Source organism: Salvelinus fontinalis, chromosome 31, assembly GCF_029448725.1.
Source record: "Salvelinus fontinalis isolate EN_2023a chromosome 31, ASM2944872v1, whole genome shotgun sequence".
In the NCBI taxonomy this organism is placed as follows: Eukaryota; Metazoa; Chordata; class Actinopteri; order Salmoniformes; family Salmonidae; genus Salvelinus; species Salvelinus fontinalis.
In genome coordinates, this window is record NC_074695.1 from 11,157,507 (window position 1) to 11,180,006 (window position 22,500).

The following is a 22,500-nucleotide window of genomic DNA, read 5'->3' on the forward strand; positions in this document are numbered from 1 at the left end:
GGAGAATCGTATATATATATACATTTTTTTATTTTATCCCCTTTTCTCCCCAATTTTCGTGGTATCCAATCGCTAGTAATTACTACCTTGTCTCATCGCTACAACTCCCGTACGGGCTCGGGAGAGACGAAGGTCGAAAGCCATGCGTCCTCCGAAGCACAACCCAACCAAGCCGCACTGCTTCTTTAACACAGCGCGCCTCCAACCCGGAAGCCAGCCGCACCAATGTGTCGGAGGAAACACCGTGCACCCGCCCCCCTCGGTTAGCGCGCACTGCGCCCAGCCCGCCACAGGAGTCGCTGGAGCGCGATGAGACAAGGATATCCCTACCGGCCAAACCCTCTCTAACCCGGACGACGCTAAGCCAATTGTGCGTCGCCCCACGGACCTCCCGGTCGCGGCCGGCTGCGACAGAGCCTGGGCGCGAAGAGCCTGGGCCCAGAGACTCTGGTGGCGCAGCTAGCACTGCGATGCAGTGCTCTAGACCACTGCCCCACCCGGGAGGCCCTGAGAATCGTATATTTTATCCACAAGGTATATTAGCTTTGCAATACTGGAAAGTGTTTATGTAATATCGACTGTGTGGAAGTGGCTGCTGCTGGTATTAGAGAACAACTTACACAATGAGGTCTCCGGTGAGGCGCACCAGGGAGAGGAGGATGTGTTTGAGAGAGGAGGCGAGGGCCAGGGACTGGTTACTGAGCGTGCCCAGATGAGCCGTCTGGATGGCACTGATGTAGCTCTCGGACGGGATGGTGTCGTTGGCAAACGCATTACGCTGAGAGAAGAAGAGACGAGACAAGTTAAGTCGGACACGTCATTATTCTCAAACGTCTTCTCTGGGGAAACCCAGACGTTTCACAAAAAATGTGTTTTATTCCTGAGCCATCACACCTGATTGACCTAATCCAGGGCTAGTTAACGAGTTGAACCAGGTGTGACAGAGATGGAATATATATATACTGCATGGAACTGACAGTTCCCCAGGAAAGGTTTGACAAATCAATCATATCATTCATTCAATCAATCATTATGCTGAGAGGGGAACACAGGCTGTATCCCAGACAGTCAATATGCTGAGAGGGGGAACACAAGCTGTATCCCAGACAGTCATTATGCTGAGGGGGGAACACAGGCTGTATCCCAGACAGTCATTATGCTGAGGGGAGAACACAGGCTGTATCCCAGACAGTCATTATGATGAGAGGGGAACACAGGCTGTATCCCAGACAGTCATTATGCTGAGGGGGGAACACAGGCTGTATCCCAGACAGTCACTATGCTGAGAGGGGAACACAGGCTGTATCCCAGACAGTCATTATGCTGAGGGGAGAACACAGGCTGTATCCCAGACAGTCATTATGATGAGAGGGGAACACAGGCTGTATCCCAGACAGTCATTATGCTGAGGGGGGAACACAGGCTGTATCCCAGACAGTCATTATGCTAAGAGGGAACACAGGCTGTATCCCAGACAGTCATTATGCTGAGGGGGGAACACAGGCTGTATCCCAGACAGTCATTATGCTGAGAGGGAAACACAGGCTGTATCCCAGACAGTCATTATGCTAAGAGGGAACACAGGCTGTATCCCAGACAGTCATTATGCTGAGAGGGGAACACAGGCTGTATCCCAGACAGTCATTATGCTGAGGGGGGAACACAGGCTGTATCCCAGACAGTCATTATGCTGAGGGGGGAACACAGGCTGTATCCCAGACAGTCATTATGCTGAGAGGGGAAACACAGGCTGTATCCCAGACAGTCATTATGCTGAGGGGGGAACACAGGCTGTATCCCAGACAGTCATTATGCTGAGAGGGGAAACACAGGCTGTATCCCAGACAGTCATTGTGCTGAGAGGGGAAACACAGGCTGTATCCCAGACAGTCATTATGCTGAGAGGGGGAAGACAGGCTGTATCCCAGACAGTCATAATGCTGAGAGGGGAACACAGGCTGTATCCCAGAAAGTCATTATGCTGAGGGGGGAACACAGGCTGTATCCCAGACAGTCATTATGCTGAGAGGGGAACACAGGCTGTATCCCAGACAGTCATTATGCTGAGGGGGGAACACAGGCTGTATCCCAGACAGTCATTATGCTGAGGGGGGAACACAGGCTGTATCCCAGACAGTCATTATGCTGAGGGGGGAACACAGGCTGTATCCCAGACAGTCATTATGCTGAGAGGGAACACAGGCTGTATCCCAGACAGTCATTATGCTGAGAGGGAACACAGGCTGTATCCCAGACAGTCATTATGCTGAGGGGGGAACACAGGCTGTATCCCAGACAGTCATTATGCTGAGAGGGGAACACAGGCTGTATCCCAGACAGTCATTATGCTGAGAGGGGAACACAGGCTGTATCCCAGACAGTCATTATGCTGAGGGGGGAACACAGGCTGTATCCCAGACAGTCATTATGCTGAGGGGGGAACACAGGCTGTATCCCAGACAGTCATTATGCTGAGAGGGGAACACAGGCTGTATCCCAGACAGTCATTATGCTGAGAGGGGGAACACAGGCTGTATCCCAGACAGTCATTATGCTGAGAGGGGGAACACAGGCTGTATCCCAGACAGTCATTATGCTGAGAGGGGGAACACAGGCTGTATCCCAGACAGTCATTATGCTGAGAGGGGGAACACAGGCTGTATCCCAGACAGTCATTATGCTGAGGGAGGAACACAGGCTGTATCCCAGACAGTCATTATGCTGAGGGGGGAACACAGGCTGTATCCCAGACAGTCATTATGCTGAGGGGGGAACACAAGCTGTATCCCAGACAGTCATTATGCTGAGAGGGGGAACACAGGCTGTATCCCAGACAGTCATTATGCTGAGAGGGGGAACACAGGCTGTATCCCAGACAGTCATTGTGCTGAGAGGGGGAACACAGGCTGTATCCCAGACAGTCATTATGCTGAGAGGGGGAACACAAGCTGTATCCCAGACAGTCATTATGCTGAGGGCGGGAACACAGGCTGTATCCCAGACAGTCATTATGCTGAGGGGGAACACAGGCTGTATCCCAGACAGTCATTATGCTGAGGGGGGAACACAGGCTGTATCCCAGACAGTCATTATGCTGTAGGGGGAACACAGGCTGTATCCCAGACAGTCATTATGCTGAGAGGGGGAACACAGGCTGTATCCCAGACAGTCATTATGCTGAGAGAGAAACACAGGTTGTATCCCAGACAGTCATTATGCTGAGGGGGGAACACAGGCTGTATCCCAGACAGTCATTATGCTGAGAGGGGAACACAGGCTGTATCCCAGACAGTCATTATGCTGAGAGGGGAACACAGGCTGTATCCCAGACAGTCATTATGCTGAGAGGGGAACACAGGCTGTATCCCAGACAGTCATTATGCTGAGGGGGGAACACAGGCTGTATCCCAGACAGTCATTATGCTGAGGGGGGAACACAGGCTGTATCCCAGACAGTCATTATGCTGAGGGGGGAACACAGGCTGTATCCCAGACAGTCATTATGCTGAGAGGGGAACACAGGCTGTATCCCAGACAGTCATTATGCTGAGGGGGGAACACAGGCTGTATCCCAGACAGTCATTATGCTGAGGGGGGAACACAGGCTGTATCCCAGACAGTCATTATGCTGAGGGGGGAACACAGGCTGTATCCCAGACAGTCATTATGCTGAGAGGGAACACAGGCTGTATCCCAGACAGTCATTATGCTGAGGGGGGAACACAGGCTGTATCCCAGACAGTCATTATGCTGAGGGGGGAACACAGGCTGTATCCCAGACAGTCATTATGCTGAGAGGGGAACACAGGCTGTATCCCAGACAGTCATTATGCTGAGAGGGGAACACAGGCTGTATCCCAGACAGTCATTATGCTGAGGGGGGAACACAGGCTGTATCCCAGACAGTCATTATGCTGAGGGGGGAACACAGGCTGTATCCCAGACAGTCATTATGCTGAGAGGGGAACACAGGCTGTATCCCAGACAGTCATTATGCTGAGAGGGAACACAGGCTGTATCCCAGACAGTCATTATGCTGAGAGGGGGAACACAGGCTGTATCCCAGACAGTCATTATGCTGAGAGGGGGAACACAGGCTGTATCCCAGACAGTCATTATGCTGAGAGGGGGAACACAGGCTGTATCCCAGACAGTCATTATGCTGAGAGGGGGAACACAGGCTGTATCCCAGACAGTCATTATGCTGAGGGAGGAACACAGGCTGTATCCCAGACAGTCATTATGCTGAGGGGGGAACACAGGCTGTATCCCAGACAGTCATTATGCTGAGGGGGGAACACAAGCTGTATCCCAGACAGTCATTATGCTGAGAGGGGGAACACAGGCTGTATCCCAGACAGTCATTATGCTGAGAGGGGGAACACAGGCTGTATCCCAGACAGTCATTGTGCTGAGAGGGGGAACACAGGCTGTATCCCAGACAGTCATTATGCTGAGGGGGAACACAGGCTGTATCCCAGACAGTCATTATGCTGAGGGGGGAACACAGGCTGTATCCCAGACAGTCATTATGCTGTAGGGGGAACACAGGCTGTATCCCAGACAGTCATTATGCTGAGAGGGGGAACACAGGCTGTATCCCAGACAGTCATTATGCTGAGAGAGAAACACAGGTTGTATCCCAGACAGTCATTATGCTGAGGGGGGAACACAGGCTGTATCCCAGACAGTCATTATGCTGAGAGGGGAACACAGGCTGTATCCCAGACAGTCATTATGCTGAGAGGGGAACACAGGCTGTATCCCAGACAGTCATTATGCTGAGAGGGGAACACAGGCTGTATCCCAGACAGTCATTATGCTGAGGGGGGAACACAGGCTGTATCCCAGACAGTCATTATGCTGAGGGGGGAACACAGGCTGTATCCCAGACAGTCATTATGCTGAGGGGGGAACACAGGCTGTATCCCAGACAGTCATTATGCTGAGAGGGGGAACACAAGCTGTATCCCAGACAGTCATTATGCTGAGGGGGGAACACAGGCTGTATCCCAGACAGTCATTATGCTGAGGGCAGAACACAGGCTGTATCCCAGACAGTCATTATGCTGAGGGGGGAACACAGGCTGTATCCCAGACAGTCATTATGATGAGGGGGGAACACAGGCTGTATCCCAGACAGTCATTATGCTGAGAGGGGAACACAGGCTGTATCCCAGACAGTCATTATGCTGAGAGGGAAACACAGGCTGTATCCCAGACAGTCATTATGCTGAGGGGGGAACACAGGCTGTATCCCAGACAGTCATTATGCTGAGGGGGGAACACAGGCTGTATCCCAGACAGTCATTATGCTAAGAGGGGAACACAGGCTGTATCCCAGACAGTCATTATGCTAAGAGGGAACACAGGCTGTATCCCAGATAGTCATTATGCTGAGAGGGGAACACAGGCTGTATCCCAGACAGTCATTATGCTGAGAGGGAAACACAGGCTGTATCCCAGACAGTCATTATGCTGAGGGGGGAACACAGGCTGTATCCCAGACAGTCATTATGCTGAGAGGGAAACACAGGCTGTATCCCAGACAGTCATTATGCTGAGAGGGAAACACAGGCTGTATCCCAGACAGTCATTATGCTGAGGGGGAACACAGGCTGTATCCCAGACAGTCATTATGCTGAGGGGGGAACACAGGCTGTATCCCAGACAGTTATTATGCTGAGGGGGGAACACAGGCTGTATCCCAGACAGTTATTATGCTGAGGGGGGAACACAGGCTGTATCCCAGACAGTCATTATGCTGAGGGGGGAACACAGGCTGTATCCCAGACAGTCATTATGCTGAGGGGGGAACACAGGCTGTATCCCAGACAGTCATTATGCTGAGGGGGGAACACAGGCTGTATCCCAGACAGTCATTATGCTGAGGGGGGAACACAGGCTGTATCCCAGACAGTCATTATGCTGAGGGGGAACACAGGCTGTATCCCAGACAGTCATTATGCTGAGGGGGGAACACAGGCTGTATCCCAGACAGTCATTATGCTGAGGGCAGAACACAGGCTGTATCCCAGACAGTCATTATGCTGAGGGGGGAACACAGGCTGTATCCCAGACAGTCATTATGCTGAGAGGGGGAACACAGGCTGTATCCCAGACAGTCATTATGCTGAGAGGGGGAACACAGGCTGTATCCCAGACAGTCATTGTGCTGAGAGGGGGAACACAGGCTGTATCCCAGACAGTCATTATGCTGAGGGGGAACACAGGCTGTATCCCAGACAGTCATTATGCTGAGGGGGGAACACAGGCTGTATCCCAGACAGTCATTATGCTGTAGGGGGAACACAGGCTGTATCCCAGACAGTCATTATGCTGAGAGGGGGAACACAGGCTGTATCCCAGACAGTCATTATGCTGAGAGAGAAACACAGGTTGTATCCCAGACAGTCATTATGCTGAGGGGGGAACACAGGCTGTATCCCAGACAGTCATTATGCTGAGAGGGGAACACAGGCTGTATCCCAGACAGTCATTATGCTGAGAGGGGAACACAGGCTGTATCCCAGACAGTCATTATGCTGAGAGGGGAACACAGGCTGTATCCCAGACAGTCATTATGCTGAGGGGGGAACACAGGCTGTATCCCAGACAGTCATTATGCTGAGGGGGGAACACAGGCTGTATCCCAGACAGTCATTATGCTGAGGGGGGAACACAGGCTGTATCCCAGACAGTCATTATGCTGAGAGGGGGAACACAAGCTGTATCCCAGACAGTCATTATGCTGAGGGGGGAACACAGGCTGTATCCCAGACAGTCATTATGCTGAGGGCAGAACACAGGCTGTATCCCAGACAGTCATTATGCTGAGGGGGGAACACAGGCTGTATCCCAGACAGTCATTATGATGAGGGGGGAACACAGGCTGTATCCCAGACAGTCATTATGCTGAGAGGGGAACACAGGCTGTATCCCAGACAGTCATTATGCTGAGAGGGAAACACAGGCTGTATCCCAGACAGTCATTATGCTGAGGGGGGAACACAGGCTGTATCCCAGACAGTCATTATGCTGAGGGGGGAACACAGGCTGTATCCCAGACAGTCATTATGCTAAGAGGGGAACACAGGCTGTATCCCAGACAGTCATTATGCTAAGAGGGAACACAGGCTGTATCCCAGATAGTCATTATGCTGAGAGGGGAACACAGGCTGTATCCCAGACAGTCATTATGCTGAGAGGGAAACACAGGCTGTATCCCAGACAGTCATTATGCTGAGGGGGGAACACAGGCTGTATCCCAGACAGTCATTATGCTGAGAGGGAAACACAGGCTGTATCCCAGACAGTCATTATGCTGAGAGGGAAACACAGGCTGTATCCCAGACAGTCATTATGCTGAGGGGGAACACAGGCTGTATCCCAGACAGTCATTATGCTGAGGGGGGAACACAGGCTGTATCCCAGACAGTTATTATGCTGAGGGGGGAACACAGGCTGTATCCCAGACAGTTATTATGCTGAGGGGGGAACACAGGCTGTATCCCAGACAGTCATTATGCTGAGGGGGGAACACAGGCTGTATCCCAGACAGTCATTATGCTGAGGGGGGAACACAGGCTGTATCCCAGACAGTCATTATGCTGAGGGGGGAACACAGGCTGTATCCCAGACAGTCATTATGCTGAGGGGGGAACACAGGCTGTATCCCAGACAGTCATTATGCTGAGGGGGAACACAGGCTGTATCCCAGACAGTCATTATGCTGAGGGGGGAACACAGGCTGTATCCCAGACAGTCATTATGCTGAGGGCAGAACACAGGCTGTATCCCAGACAGTCATTATGCTGAGGGGGGAACACAGGCTGTATCCCAGACAGTCATTATGCTGAGAGGGGAACACAGGCTGTATCCCAGACAGTCATTATGCTGAGAGGGGAACACAGGCTGTATCCCAGACAGTCATTATGCTGAGGGGGGAACACAGGCTGTATACCAGACAGTCATTATGCTGAAGGGGGAACACAGGCTGTATCCCAGACAGCCATTATGCTGAGAGGGGAAACACAGGCTGTATCCCAGACAGTCATTATGCTGAGAGGGAACACAGGCTGTATCCCAGACAGTCATTATGCTGAGAGGGAACACAGGCTGTATCCCAGACAGTCATTATGCTGAGGGGGGAACACAGGCTGTATCCCAGACAGTCATTATGCTGAGGGGGGAACACAGGCTGTATCCCAGACAGTCATTATGCTGAGGGGGAACACAGGCTGTATCCCAGACAGTCATTATGCTGAGGGGGGAACACAGGCTGTATCCCAGACAGTCATTATGCTGAGGGGAGAACACAGGCTGTATCCCAGACAGTCATTATGCTGAGGGGGGAACACAGGCTGTATCCCAGACAGTCATTATGCTGAGAGGGGAACACAGGCTGTATCCCAGACAGTCATTATGCTGAGGGGGGAACACAGGCTGTATCCCAGACAGTCACTATGCTGAGGGGAGAACACAGGCTGTATCCCAGACAGTCATTATGCTGAGGGGGGAACACAGGCTGTATCCCAGACAGTCATTATGCTGAGGGGGGAACACAGGCTGTATCCCAGACAGTCATTATGCTGAGGGGGGAACACAGGCTGTATCCCAGACAGTCACTATGCTGAGGGGAGAACACAGGCTGTATCCCAGACAGTCATTATGCTGAGGGGGGAACACAGGCTGTATCCCAGACAGTCATTATGCTGAGGGGAGAACACAGGCTGTATCCCAGACAGTCATTATGCTGAGAGGGGAACACAGGCTGTATCCCAGACAGTCATTATGCTGAGGGGGAACACAGGCTGTATCCCAGACAGTCATTATGCTGAGGGGGGAACACAGGCTGTATCCCAGACAGTCATTATGCTGAGGGGGGAACACAGGCTGTATCCCAGACAGTCATTATGCTGAGAGGGGAACACAGGCTGTATCCCAGACAGTCATTATGCTGAGAGGGGAACACAGGCTGTATCCCAGACAGTCATTATGCTGAGGGGGGAACACAGGCTGTATCCCAGACAGTCATTATGCTGAGGGGGGAACACAAGCTGTATCCCAGACAGTCATTATGCTGAAGGGGGAACACAGGCTGTATCCCAGACAGTCATTATGCTGAGAGGGGGAACACAAGCTGTATCCCAGACAGTCATTATGCTGAAGGGGGAACACAGGCTGTATCCCAGACAGTCATTATGCTGAGAGGGAAACACAGGCTGTATCCCAGACAGTCATTATGCTGAGGGCGGGAACACAGGCTGTATCCCAGACAGTCATTATGCTGAGGGGGGAACACAGGCTGTATCCCAGACAGTCATTATGCTGAGGGGGGAACACAAGCTGTATCCCAGACAGTCATTATGCTAAGAGGGAACACAGGCTGTATCCCAGACAGTCATTATGCTGAGAGGGGAAACACAGGCTGTATCCCAGACAGTCATTATGCTGAGGGGGGAACACAGGCTGTATCCCAGACAGTCATTATGCTAAGAGGGGAACACAGGCTGTATCCCAGACAGTCATTATGCTAAGAGGGAACACAGGCTGTATCCCAGATAGTCATTATGCTGAGAGGGGAACACAGGCTGTATCCCAGACAGTCATTATGCTGAGAGGGAAACACAGGCTGTATCCCAGACAGTCATTATGCTGAGAGGGGAACACAGGCTGTATCCCAGACAGTCATTATGCTGAGAGGGAAACACAGGCTGTATCCCAGACAGTCATTATGCTGAGAGGGGGAACACAGGCTGTATCCCAGACAGTCATTATGCTGAGAGGGAAACACAGGCTGTATCCCAGACAGTCATTATGCTGAGGGGGGAACACAGGCTGTATCCCAGACAGTCATTATGCTGAGGGGGGAACACAGGCTGTATCCCAGACAGTCATTATGATGAGGGGGGAACACAGGCTGTATCCCAGACAGTCATTATGCTGAGGGGGGAACACAGGCTGTATCCCAGACAGTCATTATGCTGAGAGGGGAACACAGGCTGTATCCCAGACAGTCATTATGATGAGAGGGGAACACAGGCTGTATCCCAGACAGTCATTATGCTGAGGGGGGAACACAGGCTGTATCCCAGACAGTCATTATGCTGAGAGGGAACACAGGCTGTATCCCAGACAGTCATTATGCTGAGGGGGGAACACAGGCTGTATCCCAGACAGTCATTATGCTGTAGGGGGAACACAGGCTGTATCCCAGACAGTCATTATGCTGAGGGGGGAACACAGGCTGTATCCCAGACAGTCATTATGCTGAGGGGGGAACACAGGCTGTATCCCAGACAGTCATTATGCTGAGAGGGAACACAGGCTGTATCCCAGACAGTCATTATGCTGAGGGGGAACACAGGCTGTATCCCAGACAGTCATTATGCTGAGAGGGAACACAGGCTGTATCCCAGACAGTCATTATGCTGTAGGGGGAACACAGGCTGTATCCCAGACAGTCATTATGCTGTAGGGGGAACACAGGCTGTATCCCAGACAGTCATTATGCTGTAGGGGGAACACAGGCTGTATCCCAGACAGTCATTATGCTGTAGGGGGAACACAGGCTGTATCCCAGACAGTCATTATGCTGAGGGGGGAACACAGGCTGTATCCCAGACAGTCATTATGCTGAGAGGGAAACACAGGCTGTATCCCAGACAGTTATTATTCTGAGAGGGAACACAGTGGCACCCTGTTTCTTCCATTGTGTGCTACTTTTGGTAAGGGTGCAGTTTGAGACACAGCCTCACTATTCACACACACAGACAGAGGGCACGGCACGGGGGACCGATTGGGGTTTGATCAGGAATTTAAGTTTTTGATCGCGTGTTTCGGTCTTCACGAGACGGTGGATCCGTCTCCGAACCACCTTCGTTACGGGGGGGGGGGGGGGGGGGGGGAGTACACCCTCTCTCAGCGGTACACACCCATGAGCCGATGTTGGGGAACTCGTTGGTGTGAATATTGTTCCAGGTCTCACACAGCGTCTGGACGGCCGACGGCAGGTTCTGCATCACATTCTGACCTGAACGAGTGAAGGAACACACAGTTGTTGAGTGAGAGGAGGACTGAGGGGCTCTGCTGCTCTCTGACTGAAAACAATAGACTTTAACTAGGTATTGCTGACTAGATTTTGCTGAATATATATATGAATTTCTCTAGAACGTGCCCCAAACCATAAGCCCACTAGTACGTACCGAGCAGGTTGGCTTTGCAGCGCATTGAGCCTATAGACAGCACTGCAGCGTAACCCTGGAGTTTAGCCTCTGATAGCTTGTTCTCTCCTTCCTCTGGTAGGCTCATCAGAAGGTAGGACCTGAGACACACAACAAATCAGTCATCATTTCCCCAATACAAAAACAAGACAATATTTTTCAGGATGGAAAGAACACATCCATTATTTTGTGTGTTTACTGCTAACTGAGCCTATTATTTGAAGACATAAGTCGTCCCGCCTCGACGGGAGAACGCCGTCTCGGTCGTCCCGCCTCGACGGGAGAACGCCGTCTCGGTCGTCCCGCCTCGACGGGAGAACGCCGTCTCGGTCGTCCCGCCTCGACGGGAGAACGCCGTCTCGGTCGTCCCGCCTCGACGGGAGAACGCCGTCTCGGTCGTCCCGCCTCGACGGGAGAACGCCGTCTCGGTCGTCCCGCCTCGACGGGAGAACGCCGTCTCGGTCGTCCCGCCTCGACGGGAGAACGCCGTCTCCGTCGTCCCGCCTCGACGGGAGAACGCCGTCTCCGTCGTCCCGCCTCGACGGGAGAACGCCGTCTCAGTCGTCCCGCCTCGACGGGAGAACGCCGTCTCAGTCGTCCCGCCTCGACGGGAGAACGTAGTCTAAGTCGTCCCGCCTCGACGGTGTCAGTAAAGTGTTAAAGAGAGAGGACAGTGGATTTCTCTCACCTGGTGAAAGCTGTGTACACGTCTATGAGCTGCAGTGTAGCAGGCAGCAGGTTTTTGGTGATCTCTGAGGGCTTGAGAGGGTCTGTCTCTGCCGCCACCTTAGAGAAATGTTCGTCCAGGGACACCTGGACCTTGGAGATGACGGCGTCCAGAGTATAGATGGCCTGTAGGGAGGGGACCTGATGCAAAGGCAGGATGGAGCTGGGGTCCACGCAGGAGAACGCTGAGATCTATAGGAGGAGGGTTACACATAGACATACATGGCTCTGAACGTAATCTATATTAAAATGATGTATAATTTGTAGGAAAATCTGTAAATAATATAACGCCGTTGATTTATTGAGCATTGAACAAACACACACAGTTTAATATATGTTCAAACATGAACTCACAGTGTCACACTAGGGCTAGGACGATACCAGTCTCAAATTAATAAAATAAAAATGAGTAAATAATTTTATCCATGGCAAACATGAAAACACCTGCTGTATGTAAAAATAGTGTGATATAGTTTGGAAAATACATGTGACCCTGGATGGAAAACCAAAAAACAAAATGGAGGTTTGTTTTCCTTAAATAAAAGTTAAAATTCGCTTCATGTTTTGTTTTCTTTGCCAGGATACTGGTATCTTCCCAACTCTATACCACAACCCACCTGTCTAGCGATGTAGTCTTCGGCCAGCTCCACGTCGTACTTGACGGTGCTGCACCTGGAGGAAGCCAACTCGATCAGAGACGTCGCTTGGTCTGCCTTCATCCCCTGAGTCACCAGGTGCTCCTGAGATTGACCAGAGAAAACGGAAGAATTAACAGTCAAGAGTTTTTTATTTCAGTTGAATCCAACAGGCGGTTTATCAATCCATAAGGGATTAAGATGGAATCCAAATTGTTGAAATGGTATCAAATCTAGTTACAAAACATGAATAGCTTCCTATTCTTATATTTATTATTAAGACAACAGCTTCTAAGATAACGAAGAAAAAAATAAGACAACTTGTCTGAGGGGAATGACTGGATAACTAACCGGCCGGCCTACTAACTGGCTGGCCGACTGACTAGCTGACTGACTGGCTGACTAACTGACCCACTAACTGACCGGCTGATTAACTGACCTACTAACTGACTGGCTGACTAACTGACCCACTAACTGACTTGCTGATTAACTGACCTACTAACTGACTGGCTGACTAACTGACCCACTAACTGACTGGCTGACTAACTGACCCACTAACTGACCGGCTGGCTGGCTGGCTGACTAACTGAGGGCCACAAACCTTGATCCAGTTGACATATGTGGGAACTCTGAGTCGCGAGGACCAGCGCAGGGTGTGGAGGATGTCACTCTCGCTGGGTTCTCCTTGGCCATCCTTCAGCTGCTCCATGTAGGCCTTAGAGGGGGGTAGGACCCCCAGGATCCTCCACAGCACCAGGAAGTAGTACTGCAGGGAGCAAGCCTCCTGAGAACGCAAGAGATACACTGGTGTTAGTTCCAGGATGATCGTGTGTGTTTCTAGACCTATAAGTATAACTTGTGAGGACATGGGGAAGAAACAGAGTTAGATCCTCTACGGTTGTGTGTGTGTTCCTTCCTCACCACAGGTGTGATGGGTTTGTTCTCCTGTCTCCTGGCTGTGTCAAACTGAGAGCCGGCAGAGAGCAGGGAGACCAGACAGGCGTAAAGCTCGTTATACTTCACCGCTCCGTTGAACAGCTTCTGGAACACCTGGACAAAATAAAAAAATAAAAAACACACTAATGTACTCATCTTCTACAGGTATAATGCTTCATGACTTGTTATGAGCCTTTATAACATCCTATTAAAAAAAAAGGTTTGTAATGGGTTATGTCTCCATATAGATTGTTTTTAAAATCCTGGACTAATAAATTCACAGTTTGATGTGTAGTTTCACCTTGCTGTCGAGTCGGCTTCGGTCGTCCTCTGACGCTTCAGGTGACAGGACGCAGTAGAATTTGGGCTGCACTACTGTGGAATCTAAACAGAGGAGAGAACATTAAAAAAACGACGTTATAAACCAATCAGCTACAAGTGTTTTGCGTTTCTGCACTCAACCGTTTTGTTGTTATGACCGTGTGTGTGTGTAAAAAGGGTACCACCATCTTGAAAAGGAGACAAGTACATCTTTCTTTAAATGCTACAACTGATAGACGGCTAAAGCTGGGACAATACAACGAAAAGGATCCACACCAACCGAACATAAAACCGACAAGTAGCCTTTACTAAAAGAATGAGAAGTTTGGAAATGTAATATGGGCTATTGCTAAAAGGAAAATGAATAGCCACAACATTCGCAGTAGCAATAGTAGTAGTTAAGTGTGATAAACTCAGCAAAAAAAAAGAACACGTCTCTTTTTCCAGGACCCTGTCTTTCAAAGATAATTCGTAAAACCTCACAGAACTTCGTAGTAAAGGGTTTAAACACTGTTTCCCATGGTTGTTCAATGAACCATTAATGAACATGCACCTGTGGAACGGTCGTTAAGGCACTAAGAGCTTACAGACGGTAGGCAATTAAGGTCACAGTTATGAAAACTTAGGACACTAAAAGAGGCCTTTCTACTGACTCAAAAAAAACAAAAGAAAGATGCCCAGGGTCCCTGCTCATCTGCGTGAACGTGTCTTAGGCATGCTGCAAGGAGGCATGAGGACTGCATATGTGGCCAGGGCAATAAATTGCTATGTCCGTACTGTGAGACGCCTAAGACAGCGCTACAGTGAGACAGGACGGACAGCTGATCGTCCTCGCAGTTGCAGACCACGTGTAACAACATCTGCACAGGATCTGCCCGAGTTACACCAGGAACGCACAATCCCTCCATCAAGTGCTCAGACTGTCCTCAATAGGCTGAGAGAGGCTGGACTGAGGGCTTGTAGGCCTGTTGTAAGGCAGGTCCTCACCAGACGACATCACCGGCAACAACAGGCAATGCCTATGGGCAAACCCACCGTCGCTGGACCAGACAGGACTGGCAAAAAGTGCTCTTCACAGACGAGTCGGGGTTTTGTCTCACCAGGTGTGATGGTCGGATTCACGTTTATTGTCAAAGGAATGAGCGTTACACCGACGCCTGTACTCTGGAGCGGGATAGATTTGGAGGTGGAGGGTCCGTCATGGTCTGGGGCGGTGTGTCACAGCATCATCGGACTGAGCTTGTTGTCATTGCAGGCAATCTCAACGCTGTGTGTTACAGGGAAGACATCCTCCTCCCTCATGTGGTACCCTTCCTGCAGGCTCATCTTGACATTCCACCAGCCATACTGCTCGTTCTATGTGTGATTTCCTGCAAGACAGGAATGTCAGTGTTCTGCCATGGCCAGCGAAGAGCTCGGATCTCAATCCCATTGAGCACGTCTGGGACCTGTTGGATCGGAGGGTGAGGGCGAGGGCCATTCCCCCCAGAAATGTCCGGGAACTTGCAGGTGCCTTGGTGGAAGAGTGGGGTAACATCTCACAGCAAGAACTGGCAAATCTGGTGGAGTCCATGAGGAGGAGATGCACTGCAGTACTTAATGCAGCTGGTGGCCACACCAGATACTGACTGTTACTTTGACCTCCACTTTGTATAGGGGCACATTATTCAATTTCTGTTAGTCACATGTCTGTGGAACTTGTTCAGTTTATGTCTGAGTTGTTGAATCTTGTTATGTTCATACAAATATTTACACATGTTAACCTGTTGGGGATGGGGGCGCTGTTTGGACTATTTATGCTAATTTGGCTAATTTTTTAAACGGCTTCCCACAAAATCCTTGATCGTACAATATGCATATTATTATTATTATTGGATAGAAAACAGTCTATAGTTTCTATAGGAGTTGAAATTTTGTCTCTAAGTGGAACAGAGCCCATTCTACAGCAATTTCCCTGACATGGAGTCAGATTTGAGAAATGTTGGCCACTTTTCTGAAGTCAGTTAAAAGGGCACTGTCGTTGCTATGACTACACGGACACTTCTTACGTCTTCCCCTGGATGCCTTTACGTGATGACGATTCCAACGGGGTCGATTGCGCGTTCACAGGCCCTACAAATGAAAAAACCCTGAAGCTAGTCATTCTTTGGGAGCTGCGTCATGAGCCTAGAGGACACCGGCGCGCACCTGTTCCAAGCGTTAGTTTAGCCTGTTATATTTCTCCGGTCATCTTTTCACTCGTTATAGGAGTTAAAAACATCATAAAGTAGTTAATTTAAAGCGTTTTATAGCAATTTATATCCGTTTAGTGCGATTTTGGGACATTTATTTTTGCAACGATGTGAAAAGTTGGGCACGCTTTTCAGTTCATCCCGAACGCAGTTGACATTTCCACATGGCAAGAGGACAGCTTTCCACCAAAAGACGATTTCTCCCAAGAAAGGATCCTTTGCCCAAGATACTGATGGAAGAACAGCTCAAGGTAGGACATTTTTATTATGATAAATCGTGTTTCTGTCGAAACATTTTAGTGGCTTAGGACGCCATGTTTTTTGACGTAGCTTCGCTTGGCGCAAACTGTATTGAAAAGTAAGGATAAATTAAAAAATGTAATAACGCAATTGTATTAAGAATTAAATTGTCTATCAATCCCTGTCCACCCTATATTTTTTAGTCACGTTTATGAGTATTTATGTATAAGAGTAGATCACTGTCTAAGTGGCGCAAGGACATTTTCTGACCAGCTGAGCTACATTTCACATTGTCTAACCATGATTTTGGTGGCTAAATATAAACATTTTCGATCAAACTCTATATGGATTGTGTAATATGATGTTACAGGAGTGTCATCGGAAGAATTCTGAGAAGGTTAGTGAAAAAATTAATATCTTTTGGCGATGTTGACTTTTATCGCTCACTTTGGCTAGAATCAATGCTGGGCTGCTAATTGCTATGTGCTAAGCTAATATAACGATTTATTGTGTTTTCGCTGTAAGACACTTAGAAAATCTGAAATATTGTCTGTATTCACAGGATCTGTGTCTTTCGATTCGTGTATGCTGTGTATTTTTACGAAATGTTTGATGATTAGTAGTTAGGTAAACACGTTGCTCATTGTAATTATTCTAGTCCATTTGTGATGGTGGGTGCAATTGTAAACTATGCCATATACCTGAAATATGCACTTTTTTCTAACAAAACCTATCCCATACCATAAATATGTTATCAGACTGTCATCTGATGAGTTTTTTTGTTGGTTAGGGGCTATAAATATCTTAGTTTAGTCGAATTGGTGATGGCTACTGGTGTTGGTGGACAAATAAAAGATGGTGGATTATGCTAATGTGTTTTTAGGTAATAGATGTACATCTTTACATATTGTGTCTTCCCTGTAAAACATTTTAAAAATCGGAAATGTTGACTGGATTCACAAGATCTGTGTCTTTCATTAGCTGTATTGGACTTTAATGTGTGAAAGTTAAATATTTAAAAAAAATATTTTTTTTGAATTTCGCGGCACTGGTTTTTCAGTGGGGGGGGGGGGGGGGGGGGGGGGTGTGCCGCTAGCGCCACGCTGATCCTAGACAGGTTAAGATTGCTGAAAATAAACGCAGTTGACAGATAGTAAAAAAAGAAACGTTCTCCGAGTTTAAAATAAAGTAGCTAGTGCACATTTTTATAAACGGATTGGTCAATCTATCGTTGTCACGATAACTCCGTCAATCTATCGTTGTCACGATAACTCCGTCAATCTATCGTTGTCACGATAACTCCGTCAATCTATCGTTGTCACGATAACTCCGTCAATCTATCGTTGTCACGATAACTCCGTCAATCTATCGTTGTCACGATAACTCCGTCAATCTATCGTTGTCACGATAACTCCGTCAATCTATCGTTGTCACGATAACTCCGTCAATCTATCGTTGTCACGATAACTCCGTCAATCTATCGTTGTCACGATAACTCCGTCAATCTATCGTTGTCACGATAACTCCGTCAATCTATCGTTGTCACGATAACTCCGTCAATCTATCGTTGTCACGATAACTCCGTCAATCTATCGTTGTCACGATAACTCCGTCAATCTATCGTTGTCACGATAACTCCGTCAATCTATCGTTGTCACGATAACTCCGTCAATCTATCGTTGTCACGATAACTCCGTCAATCTATCGTTGTCACGATAACTCCGTCAATCTATCGTTGTCACGATAACTCCGTCAATTTATCGTGATATGGATGTTTGTCCATACCGCCCAGATCTACAGATGAGTTCATTCCCCTTAACTTCTTGCCACTATAGGGGGTGCTGTTTCGCATTAGCATAATTTGGTCTACAGATTAAACTGCCTAGTACTCAATTCTTGCTCGTACAATATGCATATTATTGTTATTATTGGATAGAAAACACTCTCTAGTTTCTATAGCCGTTTGAATTATGTCTCTGAGTGGAACAGAACTCATTCTACAGCACTTTTCCTGACAGGGAGTGAGATTTCAGAAATCTTGGCCTCTGGTCCCAGGTCAGTTTTAATGTCCCTGTAAATGCTATGAGGATACAAACACTGCCCACGCCTTCCTCTAGATGTCAGTAAGAGGTGACAATTTGAATGGAGTCGATTGCGCAATCAGGGCCTGTATAAAAGAGCACAAGGCGGAAGTGGCTTTCTTTTCCTGCTGCGCCTGACGCACGATGGACGTCGGACTGGCTCTCTTTCCAAGCTTTGGTTTAGCCACTTATATATCGCCGGTCATGTTTTTACTCGTTATAGGTGTTAAAAACATCATAAGGTAGTTAATTTAAACCGTTTTATAGCAATTTATATCCGTTTAGTGCGATTTTGAGGCATTTCTTTGTGATGCACTTTGAAGCGCCGGGCACGTTTCCAGTACCGGTCGAACGTTAGTGGCCATTTCGACGGACAAGAGGACATCTTTCGACCAAAAGACGATTAGACCGGAGAAAGGATACATTGACCAAGATTCTGATGGAAGATCAGCTCATAGTAAGAAATATTTAAGATGATAAATCGTTGTTCTGTAGAAAAATGTTAAACGCATATTCCGCCATTTTTTTTGGTATAGCTTCGCTTGGCGAACCCTGTATTGCACAGTAAGGATAATTTTAGAAATGTAATTCAGCGATTGCATTAAGAACTAATTTGTCTTTCGATAGCTGTCCAACTTATATTTTTTTAGTCAAGTTTATGAATAGTTATTCATTAGACAAGATCACTGTCAATGATGGCGCCCGACATTTTCAGGCCAGTTTTGCTAGTATTCTCATTGTATAACCACGTTTTTTTGTGGCTAAATATGCACATTTTCGAACAAACTCTATATGTATGTTGTAATATGATGTTACAGGAGTGTCATCGGAAGAATTCTGAGAAGGTTAGTGAAAAAATTAATATATTTTGGCGATGATAACGTTATCGCTCTCTTTGGCTTGAATCAATGCTCGGGTAACGTTTGCACATGTGGTATGCTAATATAACGATTTATTGTGTTTTCGCTGTAAAACACTTAGAAAATCTGAAATGTTGTCTGAATTCACAAGATCTGTGTCTTTCCATTGCTATGTGCTGTGTATTTTTAAGAAATGTTTTATGATGAGTAAATTGGTAATACACGTTGCTCTCTGTAGTAATTCTAGTCGCTTTGGTGAGATTTGGTGGCTGCAATGGCAAACTATGATTTATACCCGAAATATGCACATTTTTCTAACAAAACCTATGCTATACAATAAATATGTTATCAGACTGTCATCTGATGAGGTTTTTTCTTGGTTAGTGGCTATCAATATCTTTATTTTGGTCGAATTGGTGATAGCACCTGATGGAGTAAGAAACTGATGGAGTTAGAAAAGTGGTGTCTTTTGCTAACGTGGTTAGCTAATAGATTTACATATTTTGTCTTCCCTGTAAAACATTTTAAAAATCTGAAATGGTGGCTTTATTCACAAGATCTGTATCTTTCATTTGGTGTCTTGGACTTGTGATTTAATGATATTTAGATGCTACTATTTAATTGTGACGCTATGCTAGCGATGCTAATCAGTGTGGGGGGGGTGGGGGGTGATCCCGGATCCGGGGTTGAGAGGCGTGAAAAGTAAAAAATAAAAATAAAAAAATAAATAAAATAAAAAACAGAACAGAAAGGCTTTGACTTACTCCTACCTGCCGAGCAGTGCTTGGACCAGTTATCCTCCACCTCTTTAAATCCGCAGTAGAGCGGCAGGGCGCTGCGTTTGGACCCGTCCTGGACGGAACCCTGGCCTGACCACGGTGGGGTCAGCAGATTGTACTGGACCTGCAAGCAATAGATATAGATCCAGTCAGTCACGGTGTTAGGAGGGCTACCTCTTCTGACCAACGACCTACTGCGAAAAAAGAGAAAAATGTTACTGGACAATAAAACTCAAAATATTTGTTTTTAAAAACAGACACATTTTGATGGGGATTTTAGTATTATGCAAATTTGATTTCCACTGGGCCGTGGAAATTGATTCAAGAGTGTTACTAAAACCACGCCGGTCAAGACACAATTTCTACCCATTCTAAACTGCAACCCAACACTAAAGAAGGACGGAGTAGCCATTCAACCTACCTGTTGGAAGAGGTACATGGGGACCTTAGAGTACTGGTGCAACAGATAGTCTAGCACCAGCAGCATGCGGGCCAGGTTGAGGGGTACGGCTCTGAGCTGGGCCTCTTGATGCTGGGGACCCGCCACCTGAGGAGAGGAGATTCGACTTTATTAAATCAAATGTTATCGGTCACATACTTAGCAGAGGTTATTAAGTGTGTAGCGAAATGATTGCAATTATTGCCTCGGAGCTAGAAGCAGAGCTGCTAAGTTTGTCGACGCCATCTTATTGGTTTGGCATACAAGAAAGCTTGCTAGCTTGCTGTGTTGCACATTCATAAGGGTAGCTAGCTAATTACAGTATCTATGGACAATTCCACAGTAACAGAATGATGATGTGGAGACGCAAGATAAAGTTTTACTTGAAGAACCGTGCGAATGTAAAGTTTGGTAACAGAACGGCGGTTTGTTACCATCAATCTGTTAACAAACTTTGCATCTGCACTAAATGTGTTTTTGTAAGAATGTGAATTATGTTGATTTAAGCAGGGATAGAGACTTTCTGACAAAGTCAGTACTGATCAAGACCGAGTCCAAGTCACCACTGGTGGAGTCAGGAGTCATGATAGCTGTGACGTGAGTCCAGGTCACCACTGGTGGAGTCAGGAGTCATGATAGCTGTGACGTGAGTTCAAGTCACCACTGGTAGAGTCAGGAGTCATGATAGCTGTGACGTGAGTCCAAGTCACCACTGGTGGAGTCAGGAGTCATGATAGCTGTGACGTGAGTTCAAGTCACCACTGGTGGAGTCAGGAGTCATGATAGCTGTGACGTGAGTCCAAGTCACCACTGGTGGAGTCAGGAGTCATGATAGCTGTGACGTGAGTCCAGGTCACCACTGGTGGAGTCAGGAGTCATGATAGCTGTGACGTGAGTCCAAGTCACCACTGGTGGAGTCAGGAGTCATGATAGCTGTGACGTGAGTCCAAGTCACCACTGGTGGAGTCAGGAGTCATGATAGCTGTGACGTGAGTCCAGGTCACCACTGGTGGAGTCAGGAGTCATGATAGTTGTGACGTGAGTCCAAGTCACCACTGGTAGAGTCAGGAGTCATGATAGTTGTGACGCGAGTCCAAGCCTTGGTAAGACAATACAAAAAGACAACCTAGTTAAAGAGCATTGAAATACCTCTGTGATGGCCTGGGTGACCAGGGTGAGCACAGCGCGCCTCCCCCTCTCAGACAGGTTATGGAAGAGGAGCAGCAGGAGCTGGAGGTGCTCCACGTTCAGGTCCTCATCACCGGGGACGGAGCCCTGGATGGTGTGCTGTTTCAAGGTGCCCACAAACCTAGAGGGACGGGGGGGAAGACAGAGAGTAGAGAGAGAAACCTTGTGTAAACATCATGTTTGATTTTAAAGTGAGATCAGAGTTCTGAACAAAAATTACACTTGCATTTTTTTTATAGCTAGTACTGTCAATATTTATCTATAGAAATTAACATGGCATTTAGACAATTCCTAAAATTGAAATTTGAATTTTACCTCAAAAGCAAAATGGAAATTTCAGGTTTGGAATTTTACAGAACTTCTCCCGCTCAGACCAATGAATGCAACCAAATGCCAAAATAAATCAAATGATTTCTGTCCTTTATGAAATTACATTTTTCATGTAAAGATGACCAAATACACTGACTGTTTAAACCAAAACTATTTCTTATGATGAACATGAACAATTAAAATGTGACTGATTGAAAATTCTTAAAATCAGTAGTTGCGTCCACTCCGGTAGGCTTCACAACTCTGGTAAAAATACCATTTTCTACAGTGCATTTGGTTACAACGATCCAGCAAATTACATTGGTTGTCAACTCAACTAATAAAGCCTATTTGACATGACATTGCCAAATCCATTTCACACAAGCATCTGAATGATGGAAGGTGCCCCGTATATGTATCCCATTAGAATAGGGATAGGCCTACCTATCGTTGACGCGAACAGCAATATTTATGACAGTCATATGTGACTCACCACCTGGATTTGGTATTATGTAGCAAAATTTGAATTT

At 47.6% G+C, this 22,500-nt stretch overlaps 1 protein-coding gene across 1 annotated transcript in view; it reads right to left on the reverse strand.

Annotated features, from left to right (window-relative positions):
• Positions 1-22,500, reverse strand: part of ubr4 (ubiquitin protein ligase E3 component n-recognin 4) — a 133,026-nt gene that overhangs the window by 73,005 nt on the left and 37,521 nt on the right. Inside the window, exons 17-27 of the mRNA XM_055891302.1 lie at positions 21,623-21,782; positions 20,456-20,581; positions 20,020-20,158; positions 13,824-13,906; positions 13,508-13,636; positions 13,188-13,370; positions 12,569-12,691; positions 11,914-12,143; positions 11,208-11,326; positions 10,938-11,035; positions 623-778 (exon numbers count right to left, since the gene is read on the reverse strand). Coding sequence (XP_055747277.1) covers positions 623-778; positions 10,938-11,035; positions 11,208-11,326; positions 11,914-12,143; positions 12,569-12,691; positions 13,188-13,370; positions 13,508-13,636; positions 13,824-13,906; positions 20,020-20,158; positions 20,456-20,581; positions 21,623-21,782 — 1,546 coding nt within the window. The remainder of the gene's footprint in view (positions 1-622; positions 779-10,937; positions 11,036-11,207; positions 11,327-11,913; positions 12,144-12,568; positions 12,692-13,187; positions 13,371-13,507; positions 13,637-13,823; positions 13,907-20,019; positions 20,159-20,455; positions 20,582-21,622; positions 21,783-22,500) is intronic.